The sequence below is a fragment of the Phycodurus eques genome, chromosome 19 (assembly GCF_024500275.1).
Source record: "Phycodurus eques isolate BA_2022a chromosome 19, UOR_Pequ_1.1, whole genome shotgun sequence".
NCBI classification, from domain to species: domain Eukaryota; kingdom Metazoa; phylum Chordata; class Actinopteri; order Syngnathiformes; family Syngnathidae; genus Phycodurus; species Phycodurus eques.
Genome location: NC_084543.1, coordinates 3,132,140 through 3,158,742, shown reverse-complemented (window position 1 = coordinate 3,158,742; position 26,603 = coordinate 3,132,140). Strand labels below are relative to the sequence as shown.

Here is a 26,603-nt window from a genome sequence, read left to right as displayed (position 1 = left end):
ATCACGGGGATTATTACGGATGGCGCACCTGCCATGGTTGGCGAGCACAGTGGATTATCAACCCGAGTGTGTAACAAAGAAAGCGAAGAAGGAGGTAAAGCTACAAAACTCCATTGTATTATTCACCAAAAAGTTCTATGTGCCAAACCGTTTCCGTGGATCTCAGTGACGTTCGAGCCCACCTGCAGCTGGAGCTCATTGAGCTGCAGTGTGACACAGAGTGTCGCAGCCGGTACCAACGACTCCCTCCCTCTTGTCAACTTTTACCAGCAGCTGGATAAAGACAGGTTCCAAGAGATTGGAGACTAAGACTAAGTGACTCCCACCTGCGTGACATCTTGCGCATTAAAACCACCGCTTTTGAGCCAGACCTGCCCCATTTACTGCAGTCGAGATCTCAGTATCACCTTTCACATGAATGCAAACATGTTGTTTGTTGATTCTGATGAATAAAGTTTGAGTTTGAGTCAAATTTCATAAGAATACTTTATTTTGCATTTCATTAATTTTTATTTTAACCTTCATTTATCCAGGTCAGGCAGTTATAAGATCTACCTAGCAGCAGACAGCATAGTAAAACAGTAAAATAAAAATACAAAAAAGCATTTCCCTCGTCCTTGAAAAAACCTTGAATTCCTTATACGGCTCATATTCATCCTCGCAGCCTTGACTTTCCTCCGAGGGACTCGCTTTTGTTGCCGTCTCTCCCTTTCCTTTCTCTGTCCTGTCGGAACATAAAATTGTTCAGCCTCTCGCTATCTGTCGCGAGCATAGATAGTTGAATTAGGATGCACGATTTGTAGTCAATCACTTTTTGACCAATTCAGTGAAATTGGATCATTTCGCACGGCACACCTGACGACAGACCACAAATGTGCTGCAGTTGAGTGGTTGGGACGCACTGGTCTACCCAATTGTTCTAAAGATTTTCCCCTTCCCCTATAAAAGAAATAATAATTACTAATGACATTATATAAAACAAACTTTGATCTTCTGTGATTTCTCTAATGTGATTACAAGTACCTTTACTTACAAGTGCACTAGCTGCCACATGGCAGCGCTGACGTTTGACAACATGACACCCAAGACACTGAAAATGTCTTGGGTGTCATGTTGCTGTCACTCTGGAAGTCAACATTCCGGCTTTTTGTGACACATCAAATAGTTTTCCTACGCCGCAGCGGAGCGAGCGCGTCTTTGCCCAACGTTGCTGTTGTTGTTGATCGACGGCACAGCGGAGGAAGCGTTTGGCAGTCGTGCTGCCCACATTGCCCGCATGGCGACCGGGAATATTACCGTAACCGTGAGCGCGATTCATCAAAAGGTGTGAAATGCCAGCTGATAGATACGTCTTTCAAAAGGGAAGCATAAGTCAAACATCATTTGATGGCATTTGACTTGAATCCAAGCAAGCGGCAGTTCTTAAAATGTAATCATGTCGTTTTCCTGACAGCATTGACTGACGTCATTGGCGTTATTAGGGGGGGGGGGAATCTAGAAATGACAGATATAGATTTGTGCTTCATATTATGACACACTGGAAAACTTTGCTTTTCTATACTGGCCTGTCAGTATCAATCTGTCCTAAGTTATTTATTTTCCAGTTGTTATAATAGAGCCAACACTAATTGAAGTCATAATGTAGTCTTGTGAATTTGCCACTTGTGCTAAAGGCGAGTTAGCGCTTCAGCTGTAGCTAAAGCTACTGGAGGCTGTTTTTTAAAGGAGGACACTGAAAGAATACGTTCGGACTGTGTGATTTGGTCTGAAAATACAATCTGATTTTTAATTTGTATTCCCACCAAAAGTTGTCGTCTCCCCCACACCCTTTGATTTGCTTAAAAACCGTCCTAACCAATAAACTAGAACTAATCCATAAAATTGATTAAAATAAGCTCAACGTGTAAAAATGATGTGGATGAAATTAGCTGCAAACAAATCGTCATAGTATTTCATTTTGGAGTGTGGTTTGAAAACGGGAATGTCTTTCCTCTTGGCTGAGCCGCCATTAAACAACCTCGATGTGACCGATGTGACGGCAAGGCGACGGATTCCGAGAGCAGAGCGACTCCGGGGATTGAGAATCGCATCCATCTCTGACGCTCGCTCATCTTCCTCTGAGGCTTTTGTCCCCAACGCCCTTCCCCTTCCCCATCTGCGCTCAGCTTTCTTCTCTGCCGCAATTTACCTCTGAACTTGACGGGCGTCTCGTGTTCCCCGCCTGTACACTGGCAACTCGGAGCTCCTTGCGGTTGAATGCCGGCAGCGTTCCCGCCCTGTGCCGCTCGCTGTTCTTCCCCACCAACATTTCTATTTGTTTTGACGCGGACGTGATTCCAAAACAAAACAAAAGACGGCAGCGAGCAGATGAAATGTGATGGTCAACCTGCGTGATGAGACGATATTTAGACAATTAACCGATGTTGTCGTTCATTGAATTTGTTTCTCTCTCTCTCTCTCACTCGCTCAGGTGGCTCAATGGCCCAAAGAGGAAGAGGAAGAACAGCCAATGTTCGGTTAAGAGTATGACGGGTGAGTAAGCTGTATGAAAAAGTCTGACCCCGTTTCTTTGTGTGTTTATATTCAAGTGTGATGTCCACTGCCCCTCAAATTGTCTCTGAATGATTTGCTAATTCAGCCCCCAAAGCCGAGTTCATTTAGCTACATGACATTTGGTGGCCATGTCTATCATGAGTACACCCACAAAAAGACACAAGAAGCCAGGACTGAAAAGGCAACCGGAAGTCGGCCATTTTAAGGTCACATTGGTCCCTTCCAAGGGTCCTTAGAAATTCCTTTTAAATTCAGCCTCCAAATCCAGTTTCACTTTGCAACATGAAATTTGGTACGGATGCCTATTATGTGTAGACCCACCAGAAAGTCTCAAAAAGCTATGCCCGAAAAGACACAGGAAGTCAGCTATTTTGGTTGGAAGCAGCCATTTTATGCTCAATTTAGTAATTTTGGGAAGTCCTTCAAATATTTTTGACAATTCAGCCCCCTAAGTGAGTTTCACTTAGCAACGTGAAATTCGGCAGGGATGTCTATTATAAGTAGACCCACAAATAGGTCTCAGGAATCCGTGCCCCAAAAAACACAAAAGGTCTGCCATTTAGCTTTGACAAGGCAACATTAAGGTCATTTGTGGTCATTTCCATGGCTCCTTCATATATACAGTGCTTGTTAGCTTGCATGGATCAAGATCATTATTCCTATTATTTTTTTCCCCCCATCCTATTTGTGTGGATAGAGTTTCATGGAGTGGTAGGAAAAAGTGCTTATGTGCATTTAACCTAAGACGTAAAACCTCCACAGTCACTCCTATCCACAAACTTTCCCGAGTAGGCCACTCCTAATCATATCTTTGTCATATGAAATGGCGTAATGATGTCAGAGTTTTCCTATTGGAACTTAAGAGTCCTTGTGTAACCAGCACATAATGCGTATAAAGTACATCCATATTTTCCCTGACTATCGAGACTCACTTGAATCCAACCTTGCAAAGAGCCTTCGGAATTGACCTTTCTTGGATAACAAAGAATTCTTTTGTCCTGTTTAAACCTCATCCGTAGTCTTGGAGATCATAATAAAGGTGACTCAAGGCATGCTGGGAAACGTTCTAACCTTGATTCACCCCCATCTCTGTCAAGGATGTAGTCGCTGGAGGTCTGCTAAGCTTCATCTGAGTATTCCAGTTTTCCAAAAGCACACCTTAGCGGGACGTTTTTTTGTTTTGTTTTTTCTGATAGGATGATGATTATCTGAGGTCTTTGTTGTCTTTACTCGTGGTTCTTTCTCGTCCACTTCTCCCCGGCTTTATTTGTGGTTATTATTATTTCACTGTGGTTTTTTTCTCTCGCTCCCTGAGGGCTTTGAGTGTAATTTTCTTTTCTCGGTGTTGTCTCAGCACTTTCCGTATCCGTCATATCATGTTCACGTTCATTTGTTTGTCTTTTTGCTACCTCAATCTTTCTTTTGTGACTCTTAATGGATTCTTCCTGTCAGCTATCATTGGACATGGATGCCTTTGACTTTTTTGTTGAATTCAAATATCCACGTTAACATGGAGGACTGGCAGCAAATCTAGTATAACAACAAACAGCCTATATGACGAGATTTACGTTTGGCACATAAAAGAACATGAGCGTGGAGAGTCATTGAGAAATGAAAGTGTACCACTAGTGTAGTGATATTGATATAATAGCAATTGTGAAAATGAGGCAGAGTCCTCAAGCAATTCAGAGGAGTCTAAAGTGACTAATAGCGCAATGATCTGGTACAGTGACGATTGTGCAAATGGTGCCGAGACTTCTCAGGCACATGAGTGGCCAGTAGTTGTCAACAACAGAATGCAAATGCGTGATAAAACAGTGAGTGTTCAAATAATCGAGAGGTGTCCGGACAGAGTTGTGCAAAATTGGCAGCACGTTGCAATGAAATTGTAAGTTAACTGTTTAAGATGTTAATGGCAAAAGGGAAAAAGCTGTTGGAGTGTCTGCTGGTTTTAGTTTGCATTGTTTGATAGCGCCTACCTGAGGGAAGGAGATGGAACAGGTGGTGACCAGGATGTTTATTTATTTATTTATGTATTTATTTTCTCCTTTTGTGTTTAATGGCAGTGGTGGAGCTGCCTGAGGCTCATTGATGCCACATGGTGGATTGGGGCGAAATACAGTCCATGCACTGACATCCATGTTACTCTGAAAATGCATACAAAGCGGAGATGAAAGTCCTCGTTCCTGAAAATTCCCATATTGCGGAGTATTGTCAGATTCATACTGATCATTGGCACATATTGATGGTCTCTCTCTTGTGTTCCAGGGTACATCCCCAGCTATCTGGAGAAGGATGAGCCATGCGTGGTGTGCGGCGACAAAGCCACAGGCTACCACTACCGCTGCATTACCTGTGAGGGCTGCAAGGTACGCACACGCATACACGTGCGTAAATGTGTGGGAGGGGTTCTGTCTCAGACGAATGAGTCACCGTCCGGCGACGAGCAAAGTTGTTCTCAAACAGCCCAGAGTCGGAAGAGTTTCACATGTGGAGGCAGCACTTCGTACACTGAACCGTTTTTGGATGAGTGGTTTCATGTAGTCTGGCCATGGAAAAAAAATATTTCCTCTTACATTGATACAGCTCATTATGAGGATACCGAATAAAAAAATCTGCGCTATTATTGCATTTGGAATGAAGTATTTCTTTTTCTGGCCAGTGTGGCTTTGTATCTCCTGCCTCGTGGTTGAGGGGGTGGATAAATGAAAGCGGGCATGTGATCAATGCTACATCAACACGCAAGTTGGAATACAACACTCATATGTTCATGTGTTGTGCCGCTGCAGGGTTTCTTCCGCAGAACCATCCAGAAGAACCTTCACCCCGCCTACTCGTGCAAGTATGAAGGCTGCTGCATCATCGACAAGATCACGCGCAACCAGTGTCAGCTGTGTCGCTTCAAGAAGTGCATCGCAGTGGGCATGGCCATGGACTGTTAGTCTCCATCTTTGTTTTTATATTGTATATAGTGGTACCTTGCCTTATTAGTACCCTAATTTACGAATGTTTCAAAATATGAGCCATCGCTGGGTCTCCCCCCTCCCCCCCACCCCCGCCCCTCCTCCCCCCATTTGTGTTGTGTTTCAAAAATTTGACTTCTGATGTTTTTGTAACTCTGGGTTTCTTCAAGCTGTTTAAGCAAAGAGTATTTAACCAAACCACATAACTTTGTCTTATGAAGTCCACTAGCACATGATGCAAAAAGCCATAGACGGGTTAACGGAACTAGCCTTGATGTTTCGGTAGTTATTCATCTTTAAACAACTGATATTTGAACACAAAAGGTGCGACAGATGTGAAACTTTTCCACGTTGTGTGGCTACGTCTGTATTATTCTGCCCTCTAGTGGCCAGTGGCGCACACCAGAGGGAACAGCACAATGTCTATTAAATGAAAACAAAAAAAGTTTGCAATTCTTTAAATTATGGTATTTAGTATGTTTTTGTACAGTACAATACTATAGATTCCTATTTTTGTTATTCGAAAAAGCACATAACAAACATTTCTAGGCGTTTTTGGAGGGCTGGAAAAGATTTATGTTATTGCTATTCATTTCAATGAGGAAAGTCGTTTTGAAATACTTGTGATTTGAGTTAAGAGCATGATCACAGAACAAATTAATCTCGCATGTCAAGGTTTCCACTATTGTGCACGTGTGTGTCCACGCATGCAAACACAAAAACGTCTTCTTTTGGCAGTGGTGCTGGACGACTCCAAGAGGGTGGCCAAGCGGCGTCTGATCGAGGAGAACCGGGAGCGCCGCAAGAAGGAGGAGATGGTCAAGACGCTCCAAAACCGGCCGGAGCCCAGCGGGTCGGAGTGGGAGCTGATCCACTTGGTGACCGAGGCCCACCGGCACACCAACGCTCAGGGGCGCCCAGTGGAAGCAGAAGCGCAAATTCCTGGTAAGCCGGAATTTCCTTTTCCGGTTGCGTGCTTGGATAAATTTGGTTTGGAGTAGCTTGAAAAGAAAAACATTTGACGCTCGATATTCGCAAATTTGCCAATATGTGGATTTCGGGGGGCAACTCATCTGACATTATTGGCTGAAAATTCACCTTTTTGCTGGTTTTCTGCTCAAAAATATTAGTAAGGCGCCATCTGGTGACATCTCGGTGCCAAGCATCTATGTTGAACTGAGGGTAGGAGCTCCATTTAGTCAGGCCATTGTTTTGTGCAAAAGTGCTTTGCTGCCATCTTGTGGCACCTGTAGCCAATTACAAACATATTTGTCAGCAGATTCTCACTTTTCGTGCTCGGGGGTTCATTGTCAGCTCATCGGCTATAAACTTCCACCACTGCCAGTAGCGATCCGGACCTTTCTCGGCATCATCTTGAGTAGTTTACCACGCGGCTTTCTCCGACGTTGAACCCAAAAGAAGCCTCTCCTACCTGTCGGACCTCGACCGGAATCTTCCGTCACCCCGCTGTTCGCTGTCTAGCCGGCTGGTGGTTGGTCGATATCTTGTGGCTTTACAGCGCAAAAATACGCAGTTTGGCACGGATTTGTGCATTGTTCAGAGAATAGTTACATATTTTATTCCATATATTCTTGGGACTGCGCCGAACAAATGATTTTCACGTAGGGGTGTACTCACTTTTGTTCATTACTGGCTGTGTATTGAGTTATTTTGTGGAGACATTTCATTTACAATTATACAAGCTGTACACATTTTTTTCACCGTCGTCCCGTGAAAAGATCTTAGCAAAAACTGTGACGGCCGTCCCAGTACCTTTGCCCACGCGTCATTAAAAGTGGTAACGAGGGCAGTCGTCTGCCTCAAGCAGTTCCGTTAAAAATGGCGGCGAATTAATGTTGGGAACTGCTGCTTCCCCGGAATTGTGGATCTGCAACATGAGGCCCTCAAAGATGAGCGCACAAGCTTCTCTCTGCTCCGCGGGATAAACAAACGGAAAGAACAATTTGAGCGAGCTGCCGTCGCATCTTGACTTCATCTTTCGGTTTTCCCTCCTCAGTCTTCTTGCCGCTTTATTCACGCTAATCCTTCCGGGCTCCTAATTCCTCTGTTTCCCTCCTTTCGCTTTAATCTCTTTCCACTCTTTCTCTCTCCCCGCTCGACGTTTCCGTCTGTTTTTCCTCCCGAGACGGGGCTCGGCAAATCCCCCTCGGCTCGGCTGGCCCGCCGGTTGTTGGTTCTCAGGTGAACTCGGGTTGGCCCCCGTCGGCGTCTCTGACATCGCTGCGCTTTTCCGAGCGTCTCGCCCAACGTTCGCGGCGGAATTCTGTTAGTTCGCCAAGGCCGAGGATGCTCTTTTTATCCCCCAAAAGTCCTCGCTGGGGACCGGCGAGAGGCGTGCGTAGGCTGACGTTAGGTGGGAGAAGGGATGGCAATCATTGTGGAGGGTGGTTGCTAGGCAACTGGAAGGATGTGGATGGGCGTGGTGGGGAAGGAGGCCACACGGGGATTACTTGAAGTATGTGAAGTGTCGATGTCTTTCGCAATTATCCATCCATCCATTTTCTGAGCCGCTTCTCCTCACGCGGGTCGCTGGCGTGCTGGAGCCTATCCCAGCTGTCATCGGGCAGGAGGCGGGGTACACCCTGAACTGGTTTGCCAGCCAATCGCAGGGCACATACGAACAAACAACCATTCGCACTCACAGTCATGCCTACGGGCAATTTAGAGTCTCCAATTAATGCATGTTTTTGGGATGTGGGAGGAAACCGGAGTGCCCGGAGAAAACCCACGCAGGCACGGGGAGAACATGCAAAGTCCACACAGGCGGGGCCGGGGCTTTGAACCCGGGTCCCCAGAACTGTGAGGCTGACGCTCTAACCAGTCGGGCACCGTGCCGCCGTCTTTTGCAATTAGGGTTTCCAAAATTCCCGGAATTTGGAAGTTGGAAACTTTTTCATGAGAATAAATTGGAAACAAGCAGGAATTGACCAAATTGAAGGTTGGCTCTTAATTCACCCATTCACTCCCGTCCATTTTCCCCATATTGCCAGCCGTTTTAGACTTTTATCTCATCTTTCAGGACTTGCAGAATAATGTTCTGTCACAGTATAAGTACCGGACCTACCCAAAAAAAAAACTTCTTTCACCAGAAAAAAGTTTGTTTCTGGCTTTTTCCGTTCTTTTGTAATCAGCAGTAGAACAAGTTTTGCTTTCACCAAGACCACCGGTTTCTGACCCCAAAGTGGAGAAAATGAGCTTTTTGTGAAAAGAAACGTCAAATCATGTTAATAATTTTGAATGTAGCTTCCATTTCAAGTATGAATTGTCAATGTTTGCTGTGGTTCGTGGAACCTGGACAAGTTCCTCTCGTGGGACTTTTTTGTTGCTCTTCTCTTCATCTTCAGTTCATCTCTTCCTCTTTCATTCCCCTTTTCCCCCACCTGTCTTCCATGTTGTGCCCGCAGCTCTTTAATTCCACACTGCAGCGTCCCCTTAACGCCGTTTGTTTGTGCTCCCGCACAGCCGGACAAAATTGGGCAGTCGCCGGTGGCGCCCACGTCTGACGGCGACAAGGTGGACCTGGAGGCCTTCAGCGAGTTCACCAAGATCATCACTCCCGCCATCACGCGAGTGGTCGACTTTGCCAAAAAACTGCACCTGTTCTCCGAGGTGATTGCTCCCAGGAATACAACCGTACCACAGTAAACCACCCAGCCCTGCCACGAATGGCAAAAAAATGGTTTTAATTACCTATATTCATGGTTTGACGTGCTAAAGCCATATTTAAAAAATAAATAAATAATACAATAATAATGTGGGCGCCATCTAGTGCCATCTATTAGCAATTACAAACCTTTTTGGGTGGGCGTCGCTTTCTCGCAGATTTTCGCAATTTGCGCAAATATTGTCGGTTCGCTGTATGCCGCAAACTATGATCCCAAAACATCATTATTTACTACAAATAATCTATATTTGTTTTTCTATCATAGCCTGCGATGTTTAGTGACAGGTTGAACAAGAACAGTCAAGCTCCATCAGTTCAACATCCAGTGCAGTACTTCCTTGACACCAATTACTACTTTCCTCTTAACCAGAGCTTTGGCGCCATCTTATGGCATTTTCAGGGAATCACAAAAAGAGCTAAAACAAATAAAATACCATAATATTGTGAATCGGTATACAGGGGAAAAAAACAAAAAACGTGCATAGGTAGTCGGTGTACTCACTGTATTCTGTACTTAATTGCATCATTATACAAAAAGTATAGTTTTTAAATAACTAACATTGTTAACATTTGTCAAACATTTTTTTTTCCATTTTGAAATGTTTTTATTTTTGAAGGCAGTCTTCTTTGTTTTTAGCCTTTTTAAACAGCTCTTGTATTGTATCTAAGTTGTATGTAAAGTGGTAGGACATTGTGAAATGCATTAAATAGATATTATAATAGATGATGAACATTAGTATTCAAAGGAGAGGGTAGATTTAAATGCGTGCCTCGTGTTGCTGATGGATGTTTTATTCATTTTGGGAGAATTATCGTAACATTTAGTATTCACGCCGGCAAACTGAAAAGCTTTAATTCACAATGTCACTTAATTCATCAGTTGGTGTAACCTGCATTGAACGACAAAATAAAAAAAGATCTGTTTTGCGGTATTGCGGCGGGTGTCGCGTGTGCGTTGAAGCTAGCGCAAAAGGAACAAATGTAGACGACACATCAGGCCAGTGGAATAAGACGTGTTCATTAAGTGGAATTAATTGTGCACGTCCTCAGATTGATTTGCATCCATTACGGAAATGCAATCAACATGTTTTTCCTGGCTCTAATTTAGCCAGAGGGGGCATCATCAGCTTCTGATGGCACTCGCTAGGCCACGCCCCTTAAAGGCACACATCCAACACATGAATACTAAAGTAGTACAGTAATTACACTTTATCCAACCAGTTTCTTTACATTATTTTATGTTTTTTTTTTTTTAATGCAATACAGTGCTATTTTTCTTTCATAAAAATATGTATCAAAAAATGTATGGATGGGATTGTTGGCATATCGAACGTATTAAACCAGTCGGGCCAGAACTGGCCCGCTGGATACATTTGAAAAAGAAAAAATTCCGGTGCTAGGCAATAAGGAAAATTTTGAGAATGATTATGCTCATGTAGAAAATGGAATGGTAATAATTCCTATGTCTTCATAAATTGATTTAATTTTGCAGTGCAATACTATATTTTTCAGTTTCAAATACCCGTCACTTAGTTTTGCGGCTTAAAATAAAAGCACTGTGATCAGTTTTTACGCACACATTTACATGACAAACTGAAGCAAACCGTTTTCAACAAATCTGTTGTTTTGTTGTTTTGCATTAAAACAAGTGGAAAAACATCTAAATTATTATATGAAGTATGGTATGCTTTTTAGTGGTCCAGCCCCTTTGACATCAAATTAGGCCACATGTGAGCCCTGAAAAGCGACTTCATTTGTACTTTGTTACTTCCCACCACTAACAATGAGGCCTTTCATTCATTCAAGTTGAACTTTTGATTTCTTGATTTATTCCCCCCATCACGCCCATCACGGCTCGCCCGGCGACCCAGTTGCCCTGCGAGGACCAGATCATCCTGCTGAAGGGCTGCTGCATGGAGATCATGTCGCTGCGGGCGGCCATGCGCTACGACCCCGAGAGCGAGACGCTGACGCTGAGCGGCGAGATGGCGGTCAAGCGCGAGCAGCTCAAGAACGGCGGGCTGGGCGTGGTGTCGGACGCCATCTTCGACCTGGGCAAGAGCCTGGCGCAGTTCAACCTGGACGACACGGAGGTGGCGCTGCTGCAGGCAGTGCTGCTCATGAGTTCAGGTTGGTAGGGAATGATGCATTTATTATTATTACCACCATACTTGCATCATATTTGATTTCCATATGTACCTCTAATCGAGCTTATTTGTTTGTTTATAGATTCCGATTTGATTTATCAGATTTATTATTTGTGCCTCTACTATATCATATTTACTTCCTATTTAATGCTTATGGTCCCTTTCGGATTTCAATGACATTTAGCGAAAGCATTTTTCAAAGATTTTTTTTTTTTTTTTTGTGATGGAATACATTTATATTGCATTTAACTACTTACTTTTTTATAAAAAAAAAAAACGTTGTTGGGAGGTGAGAGATGCCCGTACTGACCACTATAATTGGCTGAAAACTCTTGATTGGTCTCAATCACAAAAGAAGTTCAGGTGAACTTTTGCGGGAGTTGTTGCGATCATGACATGATGACTTCATGGAGGGAGTGACTTTTAAGAGAAGATATTATCATTTGTTGGTCCCCAGAAGACAAATTCAGGTTCTACAGCAATTTTAAAAATCTATATAATTATTATATATATATTTTTTTTTTACATTAAACATGGACTCTCCCGATACGGGGGATTAAAAAAAAAAAAAAAAACAGAACTCCCGCGATAAACGAGAGATTACCGTCTTCCTTTTGAATAAAAAATGAATTCAGACCAAATGATTGAGCGCGCGCATCTCTGCCCTCCTCAGACCGCTCGGGCCTGACGTGCGTGGACAAGATCGAGAAGTGCCAGGAGACGTACCTGCTGGCGTTCGAGCACTACATCAACTATCGCAAGCACAACATTCCTCACTTCTGGCCCAAGCTGCTGATGAAGGTGACGGACCTGCGCATGATCGGCGCTTGCCACGCCAGCCGCTTCCTGCACATGAAGGTGGAGTGTCCCAACGAGCTCTTCCCGCCGCTCTTCCTGGAGGTCTTCGAGGACCAGGAAGTGTGACGGAGGGGGCGGGAGGGGGAAACGTTGACATCCGGGAAAGGGGGGAAAAAAAAAAAAAAAAGCGTACATTTCTGAACTGGAAAAGGACTCGCCAGCAGGAAGAGGGAGAGGAGCAAAACAGGAAATATTGACGGCCCTTCTGTCTGAGCATGCTGTTTCCTTTTACGCCAACACACACACACACACACACACACAGAAACGGCAACCATATAGCTCCTCTCAGTATTACGCTCATGTTTCTCTGTGGCGTCGAGTCCGTTCACAACGGACCGGACGCGGATTCCTCAAGTTAATCTGAGCCGTTACAGTCCATCCCAAGTGACACCGGTGCTAATGTTCTTCAGACTACTCCATTTTTTTGTGTTGAACATGGCTCCATATCAACCTCTTTTTTTTTTATTTTTTTATTTTTTTTTTATAATTCCCCCCCTCCCATTTTTTTAAAGTCATCGGACCGGCGCCTGTGACACAGACACACACACACACACAGACACGCACACACACAGCCTCACCTCAGCGTAACGTGAATGCCTCATTGGCTGCCTTGCACGGTGGCTCGTTTTTGTGTTTTTTGTTCTTTTTCGTTTGGGGGTCCTAACCTGCGGGGACTTTACCAAGTCCTATTACAGACTTCCATACTTTTGCCTTTTTTTTTTTTTCTCCTTTGTTCTTTCAGTTTGTTTTTATCGTATACAAAAAAAAAAAAAAAGAGACATCATTGAGTGCAGGCGAAACATGCCAATAAAATGGCGACCATTTACCTCAAAAGTGGACACATAACCCCCACTGGTTCCAGGCACTACCTCACCTCTATACACGCGCGCACACACACCTCAGTGATATTGGTTGCAAAGAAATACCACTGAAGAAGACAGGAGGGCCCACCATCTTGCTCCAAGATTTTTGTCTTTTTTTTTTTTTTTTTTTATAAACAAAATATGGGACCAAGAGTCGTCTTTTTGAGATTTTAAATCCACACGGCATACACAGACACACCTCAAAGAAGCGGGGAAAAAAGGAGCGCTTGGACGCCACATGGAGGAACGTGAAGCAAGGGAGCGTTACACCGTCCGTCCGTGTAGAATACGGAAGTTCCGACATGCGGACGCCGGGCGACGAACAGGAGCGTCACAAGTCCCCCCGCCCACCACTGGACCCCCACCGCCACCGCCCCACTCAGCCAGTTTTTTGTTTTTTTTGTTTTTTGTTTTGAGCGGCCTCTGTGTGACGGAGGCAGCGGGCTCAGCCCAGCACTCGCGCTCTCAGTATTCGCGACCACATCCATCCACCGATAAGGGGTGAGGGGGGGCGGGGCTCCGGTGCCACCTTTTTCCGAAGTAGGAAGCAGGGAGGGCCCCTCCTTGTGGGACAAGGCGGTCATCACGGTCCGTTCTGATGCCCTGGAGATGGTGGGATTAAAAAAAAGAAGTCCAGAAGAAGAGGGGAGAAGGTTGTGTGTGTGTGTGTGTGTGTGTGTGTGTGTAAGAGACAAAAGTTGTGAAGCTGCTTTAGACCAGGGGTTCTCAAACTTTCTGGGTCCAGGGATCCCTTACAGAGGCCACATTTTCCCAATAATCCGAATGTGAAACAAAAGTACCACGTGTACCCACTAAATGCCATAGGAATTCAAATGTTTCCTATTTAAGATGCCTTTGTTCTCCCCCTAAAAATATGACCCTTTTCTTGCAAAAAGAAATTACTGTATTCCCGTAATAATACATCTTTTGCTCTTAAAAAAAAAAATATATATATATATATATATATATATATTCATGCAGGAATGTCAGATTTATGGGATGATACATCACAATCATATCAGAGTTTTTAATTGGCCCTAAAGTAAGGAGGAGTCGTCAGTTTATTTTTTTGTCCTCATATGTAGGCCTGCACTTGTTAAAAAATGATCCAATTTTATAATTGATTGCAAATTATTTTTGCGCTGGCCCAAGTAACGGCTTATTGGACCCCGCGGGGATCCGGGGACCCAGTTTGAGAACCACTGCTTTCAGCGGGTTTAGCAAAAGAAACTATATTGATGATTATAAAGCCTTCAAAGAAAGAAAGAAAGAAAGAGATGTCTTTAAAAGGACTCTTGAACAAAAAGTTTCCCTTGTTTTCTCGTTGCTTTTAAGCGGGCGAGCAGGGAGGGGAAAACAAAGAGCTGTCGTCACTTTCGGACCACGGGTGCAGTGTAACCGCCATCTTGTTTGTGTGCGTGCGTGCGTGTCGTCCATCCCGTACCCCTCCCCTCAGCACCCCTTTTATCAGGAGCAATTTACAACCGACAAAACAGAAAAATGACCTTGTTTTTTTTTTTTTTTCTTGTTTTTATTTGTATTTTTTTTATGATGAACTATGTCTTTGGAGAAAAGGAAAAAAACAAAAAACAAAGTGTGTGTGTGTGTGTGTGTGTGTTGGGGGGACCGGGGGGGGGGGGGGGGGGGGGGGGGAATTGCAGAACTGAAACACAATGTTGTCATACCTCACCCACGGGCAAGTCAAAAGGAGCGCGGGAGGCGGGAGGGAGTCTTATGTTTTGCTGCAGGCACACGCAAACGCTTCGAAAGCAAAACAACTGCGTGTTAACGCCAGTCGTGCGCTTGTTGTGCGTTCAAGTCGCAAAACTGCACCGCCACCCTCACACCTTTTGCGCAGCCTGCCGCGGCGGGTCCAGGGTGGTCTTGGTTTTGCCGTGGCTGAGTGTTTCTGGTATTGAATGTAGCTGATGGGAGTACCAGCAGAGAGGATAGCGCACACACACACACACACACCTGCGCTGTTGTTTGTGTGTCCCAATTGTTGTCTGTTCAACGCTGCCAACCCGTCCAATACATTTACTGACGTCACCTGACCCCCCCCCCCGCACACCCTAACCTCCCCCTTCCCCAACCCGCTGTCATACAGGCTTTGTGTGTGCATCTGGGGTTTAGTGAAATGCAATGTTTTGTCGACACACTTCGATGTCTATGATGCAATTTCCATCCAAAGTGAAACATCATCTCAATTCTGTGGTTACCCAATCTGCGCGTGGAACGAAAGCTGTTAACAAGCTGACAAAAAAAATTTAATACAGTCCCTGAAGCTCGTCACACTTAGCAACATGACATTTGGAAGGTGAGCCACGAGTAAACCCATAAAAAACAAAGTCTCAAGAACCCATGTCATGAAACAAATGGCAAGTCAACCATTTTAGGAGGTCCTTTGAATTTTGTGAAATTTCAGTCCCCGAAGCCACGGTCATTTATCAGCATGTACAGTGGGTACGGAAAGAAATTCAGACCCCCTTAAATTTTTCACTTTTTTTTTTTTTTTTTTTTTATATTGCAGCCATTTACTACAACCATTTAAGTTCATTTTTTCCACATTGATGTACACACACAGTACCCCATATTGACAGGAGAAGAAAACGGAATTGTTAACATTTTTGCAGATTTGTTGAAAAAGAAAAACTGAAATATCACTCAGCCATAAGTATTCAGACCCTTTGCTGAGTATTTAGTAGAAGCACCCTTTTGGGAATGATGTAACATGTTTTTCACACCTGGATTTGGGGATCCTCTGCCATTCCTCCTTGGAGATCCTCTCCAGTTCTGTCAGGTTGGATGGTGAACGTTGGTGGACAGCCATTTTCAGGTCTTTCCAGAGATGCGCAATTGGGTTTAAGTCAGGGCTCTGGCTGGGCCATTCAAGAACAGTCACAGAGTTGTTCTGAAGCCACTCCTTCTGTATTTTAGCTGTGTGCTTCGGGTCATCGTCTTGTTGGAAGGTGAACCTTCGGCCCAGTCTGAATCTAACACAGCTGGACTCCAAGAAATGGACAGCACCTGAGTTAAATATGAGTGTCACAGCAAAGGGTCTGAGTACATTATGGCTGTGTGATATTTCAGTTTTTCTTTTTTAATAAATCAGCAAAAATTTCAACAATTACATTTTTGTGTCTGTCAATATGGAGTGCTGTGTGTACATTAATGAGGAAAACATGAAATTAAATGATTTTAACAAATGGCTGCAATATAACAAAGAGTGAAAAATTTAAGGGGGTCTGAAAACTTTCCGTACCCACTGTAATTTGGTAGACGTGTATCATGACGAGGCACACAAAGTATGACGAAGTCAGGCCCCAAACGACGCTTGGAGTCTGCCGTTGTAGTTTGGAGAGGCCCGTTCATGGACGTCATTTGAATTATTTGAAAATTCAGCCCCTAAAGCCAGTTTTAGTTAGCAACATGAAATTTGGTAGACAAGTCTATAGTTGTTCAACCCACAGAAAAGTCTCAAGAATCCAAGCCCCAAAACACACAGGACGTCTGCCATTTTGGTTTGCCATTTAAGGCTCATTTTGGTCATTTCTGGGGTCCTTCCTAGTTGTTGGAAATTCAGCCCCTGTAGCCACGTTTACTTAGCGACATGAAATTTAGTAGGCATGTCTATCAGAAGTAGACTCACAAAATGGTCTCAAGGAGCCAAAACACACAGAAACCTGCCATTTTGGTTTATGTGTCCGTTTTAGGATCTTTTTATCTATTTCCCATGTCCTTTAAAGACGGACCAATCCTGGCGATTTTGTCCGATTGCTAACAAATTTTGAATCACGTATAGTAGACAGATGGATGACAGGAAACTGCAAAGAATTTGCAGATTTTGTTGCGTATGCGTTTTGGGTAACCACCCACGCCAATGAGCCCAAGTTGACCTTTAGCCCCGCTGCTAAACAGGATGTTGTTTTGTAATTTGTGTGTGTGTGTGTGTGTGTGTGTGCGTGTGCGCGCGCCACATTGTACTTGTTGCTCACAGTGGGCGGCTGCCCCCCGCCCCCAAAAAAAGGGGAAAAAAAGTCTTAGATTTAATTCCCCACCTCTTTGAGACATGTACGAAGCTTTAAAGTTTTCTACCCAGCGACCAAGTTCATGTAAAATGCACACGAACGCACGTGATTGGCAATCACAGATGTTAATTTAGCGACGTCACCGAGCCCCAATGAAAAGCACTTAACTCACAAGCACTTTGAACGCGTGCGAGCGTCTGGACAAAGACGAAGAAAAATATCATAATTTGACGAGGCAAATGTGGTTTGAGCACGTTTGGATTTTGACTTTTGTAAGAAGTTTAATATTATTTTTAAAGAAGTGCAATAGGCAAGCCAGTCTTTTTTAATTATTATTATTATTTTTTTAAAGCACTTCCACACATTAATAATCAGCAAAACAATTCTTGTCCGCCCACCTGAGAGCAGCAAGGCCACGCCCACTTACACACACACACACACACACACACACACGCACATTTAAACACACGCACGCAAACACGCACGCACAACACTATTTGTGACTGGGTAATGAAAGCTGTGGAAGGATTCTCTCAGGTACAAAAAAAAAAATATATATATATATATATATATAATTATTATTTTTTTTAATAAATATGATGAGCCTGAGATGGACACCAACTTTTATTTTGTTTGTCCTCGTCATTCAATGTGCAGCGAATCCTCTCCAGTGCTCCACTCTCCCCCCACGTGTCGCAATGTCAAACATGTCCGTGAAGTAGCATTGTTGCCTAAATGTTGTGTTTTCGTTTCTTTTCTCTTCACTGCAAAATAGTTTTTACAGTACATCTGGAAAGTATTCTATTTTATTTTATTTTTTTTATTTTTCCCCTCCTCAAATTTCAAAAAACAATTCTCAAAAAGTGAAGCGCTGTGAATACTTTTCGGATGCACTGAGTGCAACTGGAATGCTTCACTTTTTCCACATTTTATGAAGTGCTACTATTTCACTTTGTTGTTGTTGTTGTTGGGGGGGACATTACAAATGAATCGAATAATTTTCAATGATTGTGATTTAAGGATTTTACTGTTATGGTCCATTTTGAACCTCTTTTTTTCTTCCCTGTCGAGAATGAGATGATACTGTTCCTGCAAGTCGTGAATCATATCTGGAATTTTTGTACATTTTTTTTCTTTTTTTAATATTTGTGTGCATGCCCGTCTAGCGACCTCCCCTGCCACCCCCGCCCTCCCCCTACACCCCCCGTCTTCCTTCCAAGCACCTTTTGAGGCCCGTCCCAAGTGTGCCACCCTTTGGAGGAATGTACCTAATCATGTGTCCGGTGCGATTCGGGCCAAACCCGTGAACAATTTCACGAGTTCCGAGGCGGTGGTAATGACGAGAGCGCGGGTCGTGTTTAAGCGTTTCGCTGTGGAGATTTAAAAAAAAAAAAAAAAAAAAAAAAAGCATGCAGGAGATTAAGTGATGTCAGGATGATGTCGTCGGGTGCCAAAATAATAATAACAATGACAGTTTAGAGTTATGATGCTCCATTATAAATTATTATTTTTCGATTATACTGTCGACTACGTTACGAGCAGCATGTTAGCGTAGGAGTAGCTAGTCGATAACGCGCCGTCACGTCTTGTGAAATTGTTATTGACCAATCCGGCCAACGTCTTCAAATAATCCTAACACAATGATATTACGTATGCAAATAGAAGTCCTAGTTAGAACTAGCTGAATGCTACCTCGTGTTAGCTGCTAATGCTATCTGCTCTATTATTGAAAGAGAAACCGCTAAATATGCGTCGTATACGCTAATAAAACTTGAATAGCTAACTCACTTCAAGTCTGGCTGCATTTGAAGGCCTACAAGTGCCATGCAATGATTTTCTGTGCCATTTTATTTTTGCACTGCTGGTGTACTAATGAAAATATAAAGCTTGTTGCGGTCTTAAATTCTTACTTGTGAGGCCTGTCCCAATTCGAAGGCTCCTCCGAACGTGGCCGTCTATTTCTGTTTCATTTTTGGAGGATAAGCCACGGTTATCCTTCTAACTACTTATTGAACCAGACCAATGGTTCCCAACCTTTATTGAGCCAAGGCACATATTTTACATTACATACAAAAAAAGTCCATATTCTAAATGTATATACTGATGACCTCGTCACAATCCAATCACAAATTTATAGTGTGAAATCTGGGCCCGTTTAGTTGAACACAGCTCATATTCTGTTGTATGAATAGTGACCTGAATTCATAAATTCATTGTTCTGCCTGGCGCTGGCATAGATGGAGGAAGAAAGATGCATTATTTGTAATAAATATATAATACTATTAGGACCAATGAAGTTAAATTGGGTAGTTTTTCCTTGAAATAGGAATAGATTCGCTGGGTACTCCAGCTTGAATTTGACAGTCAATCTGTGGACCGGGGATTCGCACTGGCATGGTTGCTTTAGAGCGCCTCGTTGTCAGCGGTGAATGCGCGCATGACACACGGAGGAAGGACAACGAGGGGAGCGGGAGGAAACAAAATTTCCAAAGTCCGAATTGACAACCAGCGTGTGGACCGGGACTTCAGGCTGCCGTGGCAGCTTTAGAGCGCCTCGTTGTTGCGGCGTGGTAAAGCCCCACGATGACCTGGTGAGACCCGGTGCGCCTGTCCCTATTTAGGTATGCATTTTTTTACAAATCAAATGACATACTTTCTTGAGATTATTTTTCAGACCGCAGTTTTGCGAACCACAAGAATGTTCTCCAATTGAGAATTGTATGCACGGATTAAAAGGAGGATGACAGACGTCGTTAGCGGCTGGGAATTATCATGCCAAGACAGCTAAGAATGTACACAAATGAGAGATATGAGAGTATTATCTGGAGATGCTTTGAGTGCTTTACGTATGCAAATGTTTGTCAGGTGGAAATTGTATTTAACGGTTGCTCAGCTCAGGTCAGAAAAGACGGGCCTCGAAGGGTGTTTTTAGGCTCCCCCGCTCTTCACTTCCATCTCGCTTGTGTACCCCCTCGCAAACGACATCCCGCCACAAACGCACGCACGCACGTCCGTCCTCAGTCGTATGCAAAGCCGGGAACCCGAATGAAGGGATATCGAAAGCAAACAAACACTCTGTAGCAGGTCCGAGCCGCCTCACACGACACCAGCAAAGTCCAAACACCTCTCCAGACCTCACGTCCACCCGAGACGACGTCTTGTTGTTGTTGTTGTTGTTGTTGTTCGCTCACGCCGTTTGCCACACGGGGACAGACGACGCTCGCGTGCTCGTCATTGATGTTTGTGTGTCGCACTAACGTTGTACTCAAGTGTGTGTCCGCTGTTTTGCATACGGAAAAAAGACGCCGACCCCAATGTGCGGCCTGGAGCGTGAACTCTGCTGTGTTTCGACGGATTTCAACGCATCTGCAAATGTCAAAACGCTTCTTTGGGAAAGTTTTTGCTTTTTCAAAAAAAAAAAAAAAAAAAAAAAAAAAAAAAAAGAAATCTGCTTCACAGAAACCACCTCGCAGATAAGGTCTCCAGTCCGTCCCAAAGGCAGTGTGACCACGACCTGACCCTGCACGCACTCAGGGAGGTTAGGAAGGTGCCAAAGAACGTGAGGTGTGTCAGGATGGCAGGCTGACCTTCGCAGATTACAAATGAATAGAAATAAGTGAAAAGGATCCTAAAAAAAAATTTGTAAAAAGTGTTCCAAGAAGAACATACACTTTGTGTGTGTTTTCATGTGGTTGGCATCCTGTGAGAAAACCTTGAAATTGGCAAATCAAGAGTCGTAAAAGTTGTTCACCTTCTCCTTTCGCACAGAACTCAGCAAAAGCAGGATATTGCCTTGTCTGTGTGCAAGTTTGTTCGCCATGTGCGCGAAACATGTCACTGGCGTCCCGGGAGAAATCCTTCAAATTGGCCCATCACGAGACAGAACAGCATGAAAGTTGTTCACCTTCGCGTTTCACACAGAACCCAGCAAAAGCAGGATATTGCCGCGTCTGTGTGCAAGTTCGTCTGCTATGTGTGCAAAAAAAAAATTAAATGTAGTTGGTATTCTGTGAGGAATAAAAAATTGTCTCATCAAGAGTTATAACAGTAGAAAAGTTGTTCGCCTTCACCTTTCACACAGAACCTAGCGAAGCAGGACATTGAAGTACCTGTGTGCAAATTCACACTGCAATATTTCGCCATTAAATAATTCAAAGTCACTGTTCGGTGTGTTTGCAAAATTGCCCCATTGTCTTTCACACAAAACACAGCGAATTGGGACATTGCTGTATCTTGTGTGCAGTCAGATAGAATTGGATGTCAACTCTGGGCTTTGTGTGAAATTAGCACATCAGAGCTGGGAGTTAGTCACCTTTCACACAGAACACAGCCAAGCAAGCCATTGGTTCGACTGTGTGCGAGTTCACACAGCAACAGGGCAGTATCCCGCAATCGGGTCATTGTATGTCATCTGGTATGTGCAAATTTGGGGAATTATTGGCCTGTGTCTTTCACACGGAACCCAGCGAAGCAGGACGTTGACATGTCTGCGTGCCAGCGTCTGTTGCGACATATTAAATAAGCGTCGAACAAGCGAACAACATGGCGGAAGAGGCGAATGTTGGGTTTTAAAAGTTTGCCGTGATCTCCTTTCACACAGCCGCAACTCTGCTTTGAGTATTACCTCAGAAGCCTTTCACACGGAACATCCAAAATTCAGTTTTGATGGGCAGCGTGAATGCGGGCTAAGCGGAACACTAAGGAGCTTTCTCGCCTCAATGTCATCAGACGCTAGTCACAAAGGTGCACAGAGTCCATGTTGACACTTGTCAAGTTTTCAATCTTTCAGGAATTGAGAATCAAATCTCAGCAATTATTTTTTTTCTTACTTTTCTTGATTGCGCAAGTGAGGCGTGTGTCAACATGGGGGGGGGGAAACATGTTCAGGATGTGTTGGAGCAAAACAAAAACATGCAAATAAGCATCAAACAAGAAAATACAAGCAGGAAAACGGCCGCCAATCTACTGTGACGTCCTCATAACACCACGACAACACGCTGGACCCTCTCCCACTTGCACCTGACCACCACCACAAACACACACACACACACACACACACACACACCTACCTCCCTCGTAAGGGTGGGGGTCAGGTCAGGTGTGTGTGTTGGTCCATGTGTGACAATCAGCGTGTTTGTGTGTAAAATGTCCATATGTTTTTGTTTAAAAAAAAAAAAAAACTGGGGGTCAGGATTTTCAAAGGAAGATATTTTTATGGTAATTGTCGCTGGTCTATTTTAATGAAATATTTATGTAATAAATATGTGACTTAAGTGACTTCTCATCGCCTCTCTGGTCTGTTGAGTTTTTTTGTTCTGTGTGTGTGTGTTTTTTGTTTTTTTTTCAATGATGCACTAATAAATTGAACCTCAAACATCACGTTTGTCGTCATTTCTTTGGACCGTGTGGAGAAAAGACTTAAACCCTACAGAGAATGCATTTTACTTGCAAAAGAAGAGACTCACACAACTGGAATGCTCTCGCGAATCAGGATTCCGCCCCCCCCCCCCCCCCCAATCACATACACCATTAAAGCACTCTCAAACCACTTTTTTTTTTTCCTCAGCTCGCAGCTCGAGTTAGGGTCCTGACAACAAGCAACACATAAAATGGATGATGAAGTTCAAGTGTTTGGTTGTGTGCGTGTTGTTGTCAAGTGAAGTGGGCCATGTGGAAGGAGGGACGGGCGGGGGCTGTCGTGGGGGACATGAGCTCACTCGGGCAGCTTTCCTCTCAGCCAATCCCTGCACGGCTGCTCCAGCACCGGCCCGCTCGCTGGATACACCCTTCTATGTAAACCCCCCCCCCCAACACACACGCACACAAACCACCCACACTAACATTGTGGGAATTTTCCACTGAGCCGAGGGAAGGCCGCCGCCAGCTGCCGTGCTTCCCATTCGGCACTCTTGTTGTGTTGTTGCGCTTATTTATTTATTGTTTTTTTTTCTCTCTTCAAGTGATGGCACTTCAAAAATGATGAGCAGCCTTCGCGGTCCGCTAAGCAACCTCGATGTTCTCCTTCCGGCTGACTTTTTCCACTCGCTTGTCTGCGGTCTCCAATAATGCATGAGCAGGCCGTGTGCACGTAGCATGTGAGCCGTGTACGTCGGAGGCCTCGTCTTATGTAAGCACCCCCCTCCCTCCTGTCCCGGTGCACATACGTGGGCCTGCAAATCAGGTCAGGCGAGGATGACGCGCCCAGACAGCTGAGCCACTTTAGACCTCTCGCATTACAGTACAGTACACTACAGTTAGTACGGTGCAAAGTCTTTCAGCTTTTTTTGACATTCTTTTTGGGCGCAGAATAGCCACTAGAAATGTGTTTTTGTGGACAGAAAGGAGGTTCACAGTCATGCTTGAACTTCACTTGGTCTTTGCAAACTTTGATTAAGACGAGAAAGAGTCCAAAATCCAAATAACTCTTGCTCACACACGACGGAAACGCTCTGCTGAAATGCTCTCACACACTACAGAATTTTTTGCTGGGACGCTATTGAAACACTCTCAGGCTCGCTACTGACATGCTCTCACAGACTACTGAAACGCTCTCACACAAACTACTGAATTTTGCTCACACACTACTGAAATGTTCTCACACAAACACTGAAATGCTCTGACACATACTACTGATTTTTTCTCACACACTACTGAAATGTTCTCACACAAACACTGAAACGCTCTCACACAAACTACTGAATTTTGCTCACACACTACTGAAATGTTCTCACACAAACACTGAAATGCTCTGACACATACTACTGATTTTTTCTCACACACTACTGAAATGTTCTCACACAAACACTGAAATGCTCTCACACAAACTACAGAATTTTGCTCACACTACTGAAATGCTCAGACGCACATGACTGAAACTCGCGCGTGCAACTGAAATGCTTTCGCACACCACTTTTTTTGCTCACACACTACTGAAACACACTCAGACAGTTGAAATGCTTACACACAACACTGAAATGCTCTCACACTACTGAAACGCCTTCACACAGACTACTGAATTGTTTTCACTCACACTTTACTGAAAGGCGCTCGCACACACCACTGAAATCCTTTCACAAACTACTGAATTTGTTGCTCACACCTTATTGAAAGATTTTTGCTCACATGCACAACTGAAACCCTTTCTCACACACCCCACTGAAATGCCCCCACACAAACTACTGAAACACACTCTCTCTCACACACATACACACACAAACCACTGCAATGCCCTCACACCTACTACTGAAACACTCTCACATGCTACAGATTTTTTTTTGCTTTCATTCTACTAAATCGCTCTCATACATACTACTAAAACACACACACACACACACACACTACTGAATGTTTTTTTTTTTGCTCACACTAAAACGCTCTCACACACACACTATTTACATTGTTTTCGCTCTCGCACATTTGCTAAAATTGGTAAGGTTTTGGGCATGTTGAGCCCCCCCCCTCAGAAAGGCTATTGATTCATTTTAAAGAAAATAATAACACAGCGATACCCAGACGACCTTCACACAGCCTGCTGAGTTTTAATAAACCTCTGAGGTTTTAGCGCTACCAGTAAACATCGGCCGTTTGCGGACATAAACAGAATTGGCTTCACTTCCGGTTGATTCCGCATGCCGCTGTGTGAATTATTCATGGGGCAAAAAAATATATATTTCATTGATATCAAGTCAAACATTCGGGTGTGATATTTGAAATTGTTGTCAGTGCTGCTTGGTAAATAATCATCGGAGCTGTTCGCACACCTCTTTTCTCTGCAAAAAAACAAACAACAAAAACACAGTGTTGTTTGTTGACAGGCTCTCAGATGCAAAGCACGTCCTCCTATGAGGGTACAACAAATAACTTGCACGTACCGTGGATGGCACAGGGAGGCCTACTTGGGAAGGTGCCCTGTGTTTGCAGGGTTATTGTGAGGAATGAAAACGTCTTTGCGCTGGAAGCTTCTCGGGCAACAACACGACACAGGACGGCATAACACTCGTGTTGGCAGTAACAAAGGTCATGCGCTTGCCTCCCTTTATGCCACCTAGAAAGCGCCTCCTTCCGCCCTTTTATAGCCGTTGGCGAGTCTTTTCAGTCAGGCGGTGCATATTACTCCCCGCTATGCGACTAGGGTTTCCTGATGCTGCGTCATTGGACGGAATGGACGTCAGTCGTTAAAGCGGCGCCACCGATTAGCCGGGTCGGCCGGCGCACAGCTAGCTGCGATTCCGAGCCAACGACGGCCAACTCTTCCCGCCCGTTCGCGGACTCCCGCGTCACTCAATTACCATGGAATTCCAGAAGTAACCAACTGTCTGTTAAAGTCTGTCATAAGTATCACTACAGCAGTGGGAATGTGAGCATTAGTTTCGCGTGTCCATGACGGGAGGAGGTGTAACAAGTGTGATCTCGGGACCAGACTGAGAGGGGACGGATGACCGGCAAGGACGTGCGCAATCCGTCACGTCACCGGGCACGGTCGCGTCTATTAGCGACGTGCGTGTGCCAGCGCAGAACGCCGCATCGTAGCGGCGCGCTGCGACATCCTCTCGCTGTCGAGGAGCTAAAGATTGCACAGGCCCCGTTCATCGCTCACAGAACGACTCGGATTGTTGCGTTTGATTGCCCGAGCGCGCTCACTTCATTTCCTCTACTGGCAGCACAATGGAGCGACATGACAACAAATGACCAACATATTGTTCGCAGGGGCCTGAACTAAGGAAACGACAGCCATACACGTGCTTGCGTCTCTGGTTAAATTGTCACTACAACTTATTTAGGCAACAAGTCAAGTGTTGACATGTTTGCTATGAAGCCAATGCACGATAAATACAAAATACAGGTGTGCCTTGAGATAGAGTTTCATTCGTTCCGTCAACACTCTCATAAACGGCAAATAGGAAAATAGCAGTCCATATTTATCCTTGATTAAAACATTGTACCAACATAATTAAATAGAAACTAAACTATTTAACACTGTGCGGATCAAAATGAATTTATTGCGGCTCATTTTGGTGTGTGCGACTAGGCCACCGGGGAGCAGTGTCATACAGTCATGAGGAGACGAATGAAAAAGAGTTTCACAACAACTGTAAGTGACTCAGTAAGCTGCTGTAATATTCATCTTTTTTGGTGTGCAGAATATAAAGAATACAGTATATGCCTGTGAGTATCATTACTTTGTCTGTCTGTTCAACTACTGCATGCATTGCTTCAAGGGTTATAGCGCGGCGATGAACGATGCTATTCGTTAGCCTGTCGAAGTCGCGTGGTTGTTTTAAATACACAACGTGTGGTTCTCTTCGTTTTATGTTGACTTTGGCGCTTGTTTATGCTGTTGCAAAATGAGTTGAGTTTACTTGTCAAAATTAGGCAGATAACTAAATTACTAGGTTGTTTAATTTCACGCTCGATGGGTGGGCAGACCCTCCCGAGACATGATCAACATTAAAGCCAGTTTTCCATAATGCATGATCCCTTTCAAATGAGATGGAAAAAAACAACCA

The 26,603-nt window shown here is 44.2% G+C and overlaps 1 protein-coding gene across 1 annotated transcript in view; it reads left to right on the top strand.

Moving 5' to 3' along the window:
* Nucleotides 1–12,924, top strand: part of LOC133395200 (thyroid hormone receptor alpha-B-like) — a 46,933-nt gene extending 34,009 nt beyond the window's left edge. Inside the window, 8 exon segments of the mRNA XM_061663945.1 lie at nt 2,471–2,532; nt 4,822–4,922; nt 5,343–5,490; nt 6,255–6,427; nt 6,429–6,461; nt 9,000–9,146; nt 11,073–11,331; nt 12,022–12,924. Coding sequence (XP_061519929.1) covers nt 2,471–2,532; nt 4,822–4,922; nt 5,343–5,490; nt 6,255–6,427; nt 6,429–6,461; nt 9,000–9,146; nt 11,073–11,331; nt 12,022–12,272 — 1,174 coding nt within the window. The 3' untranslated portion in view covers nt 12,273–12,924.
* Nucleotides 12,925–26,603: the final 13,679 nt, after the last annotated feature.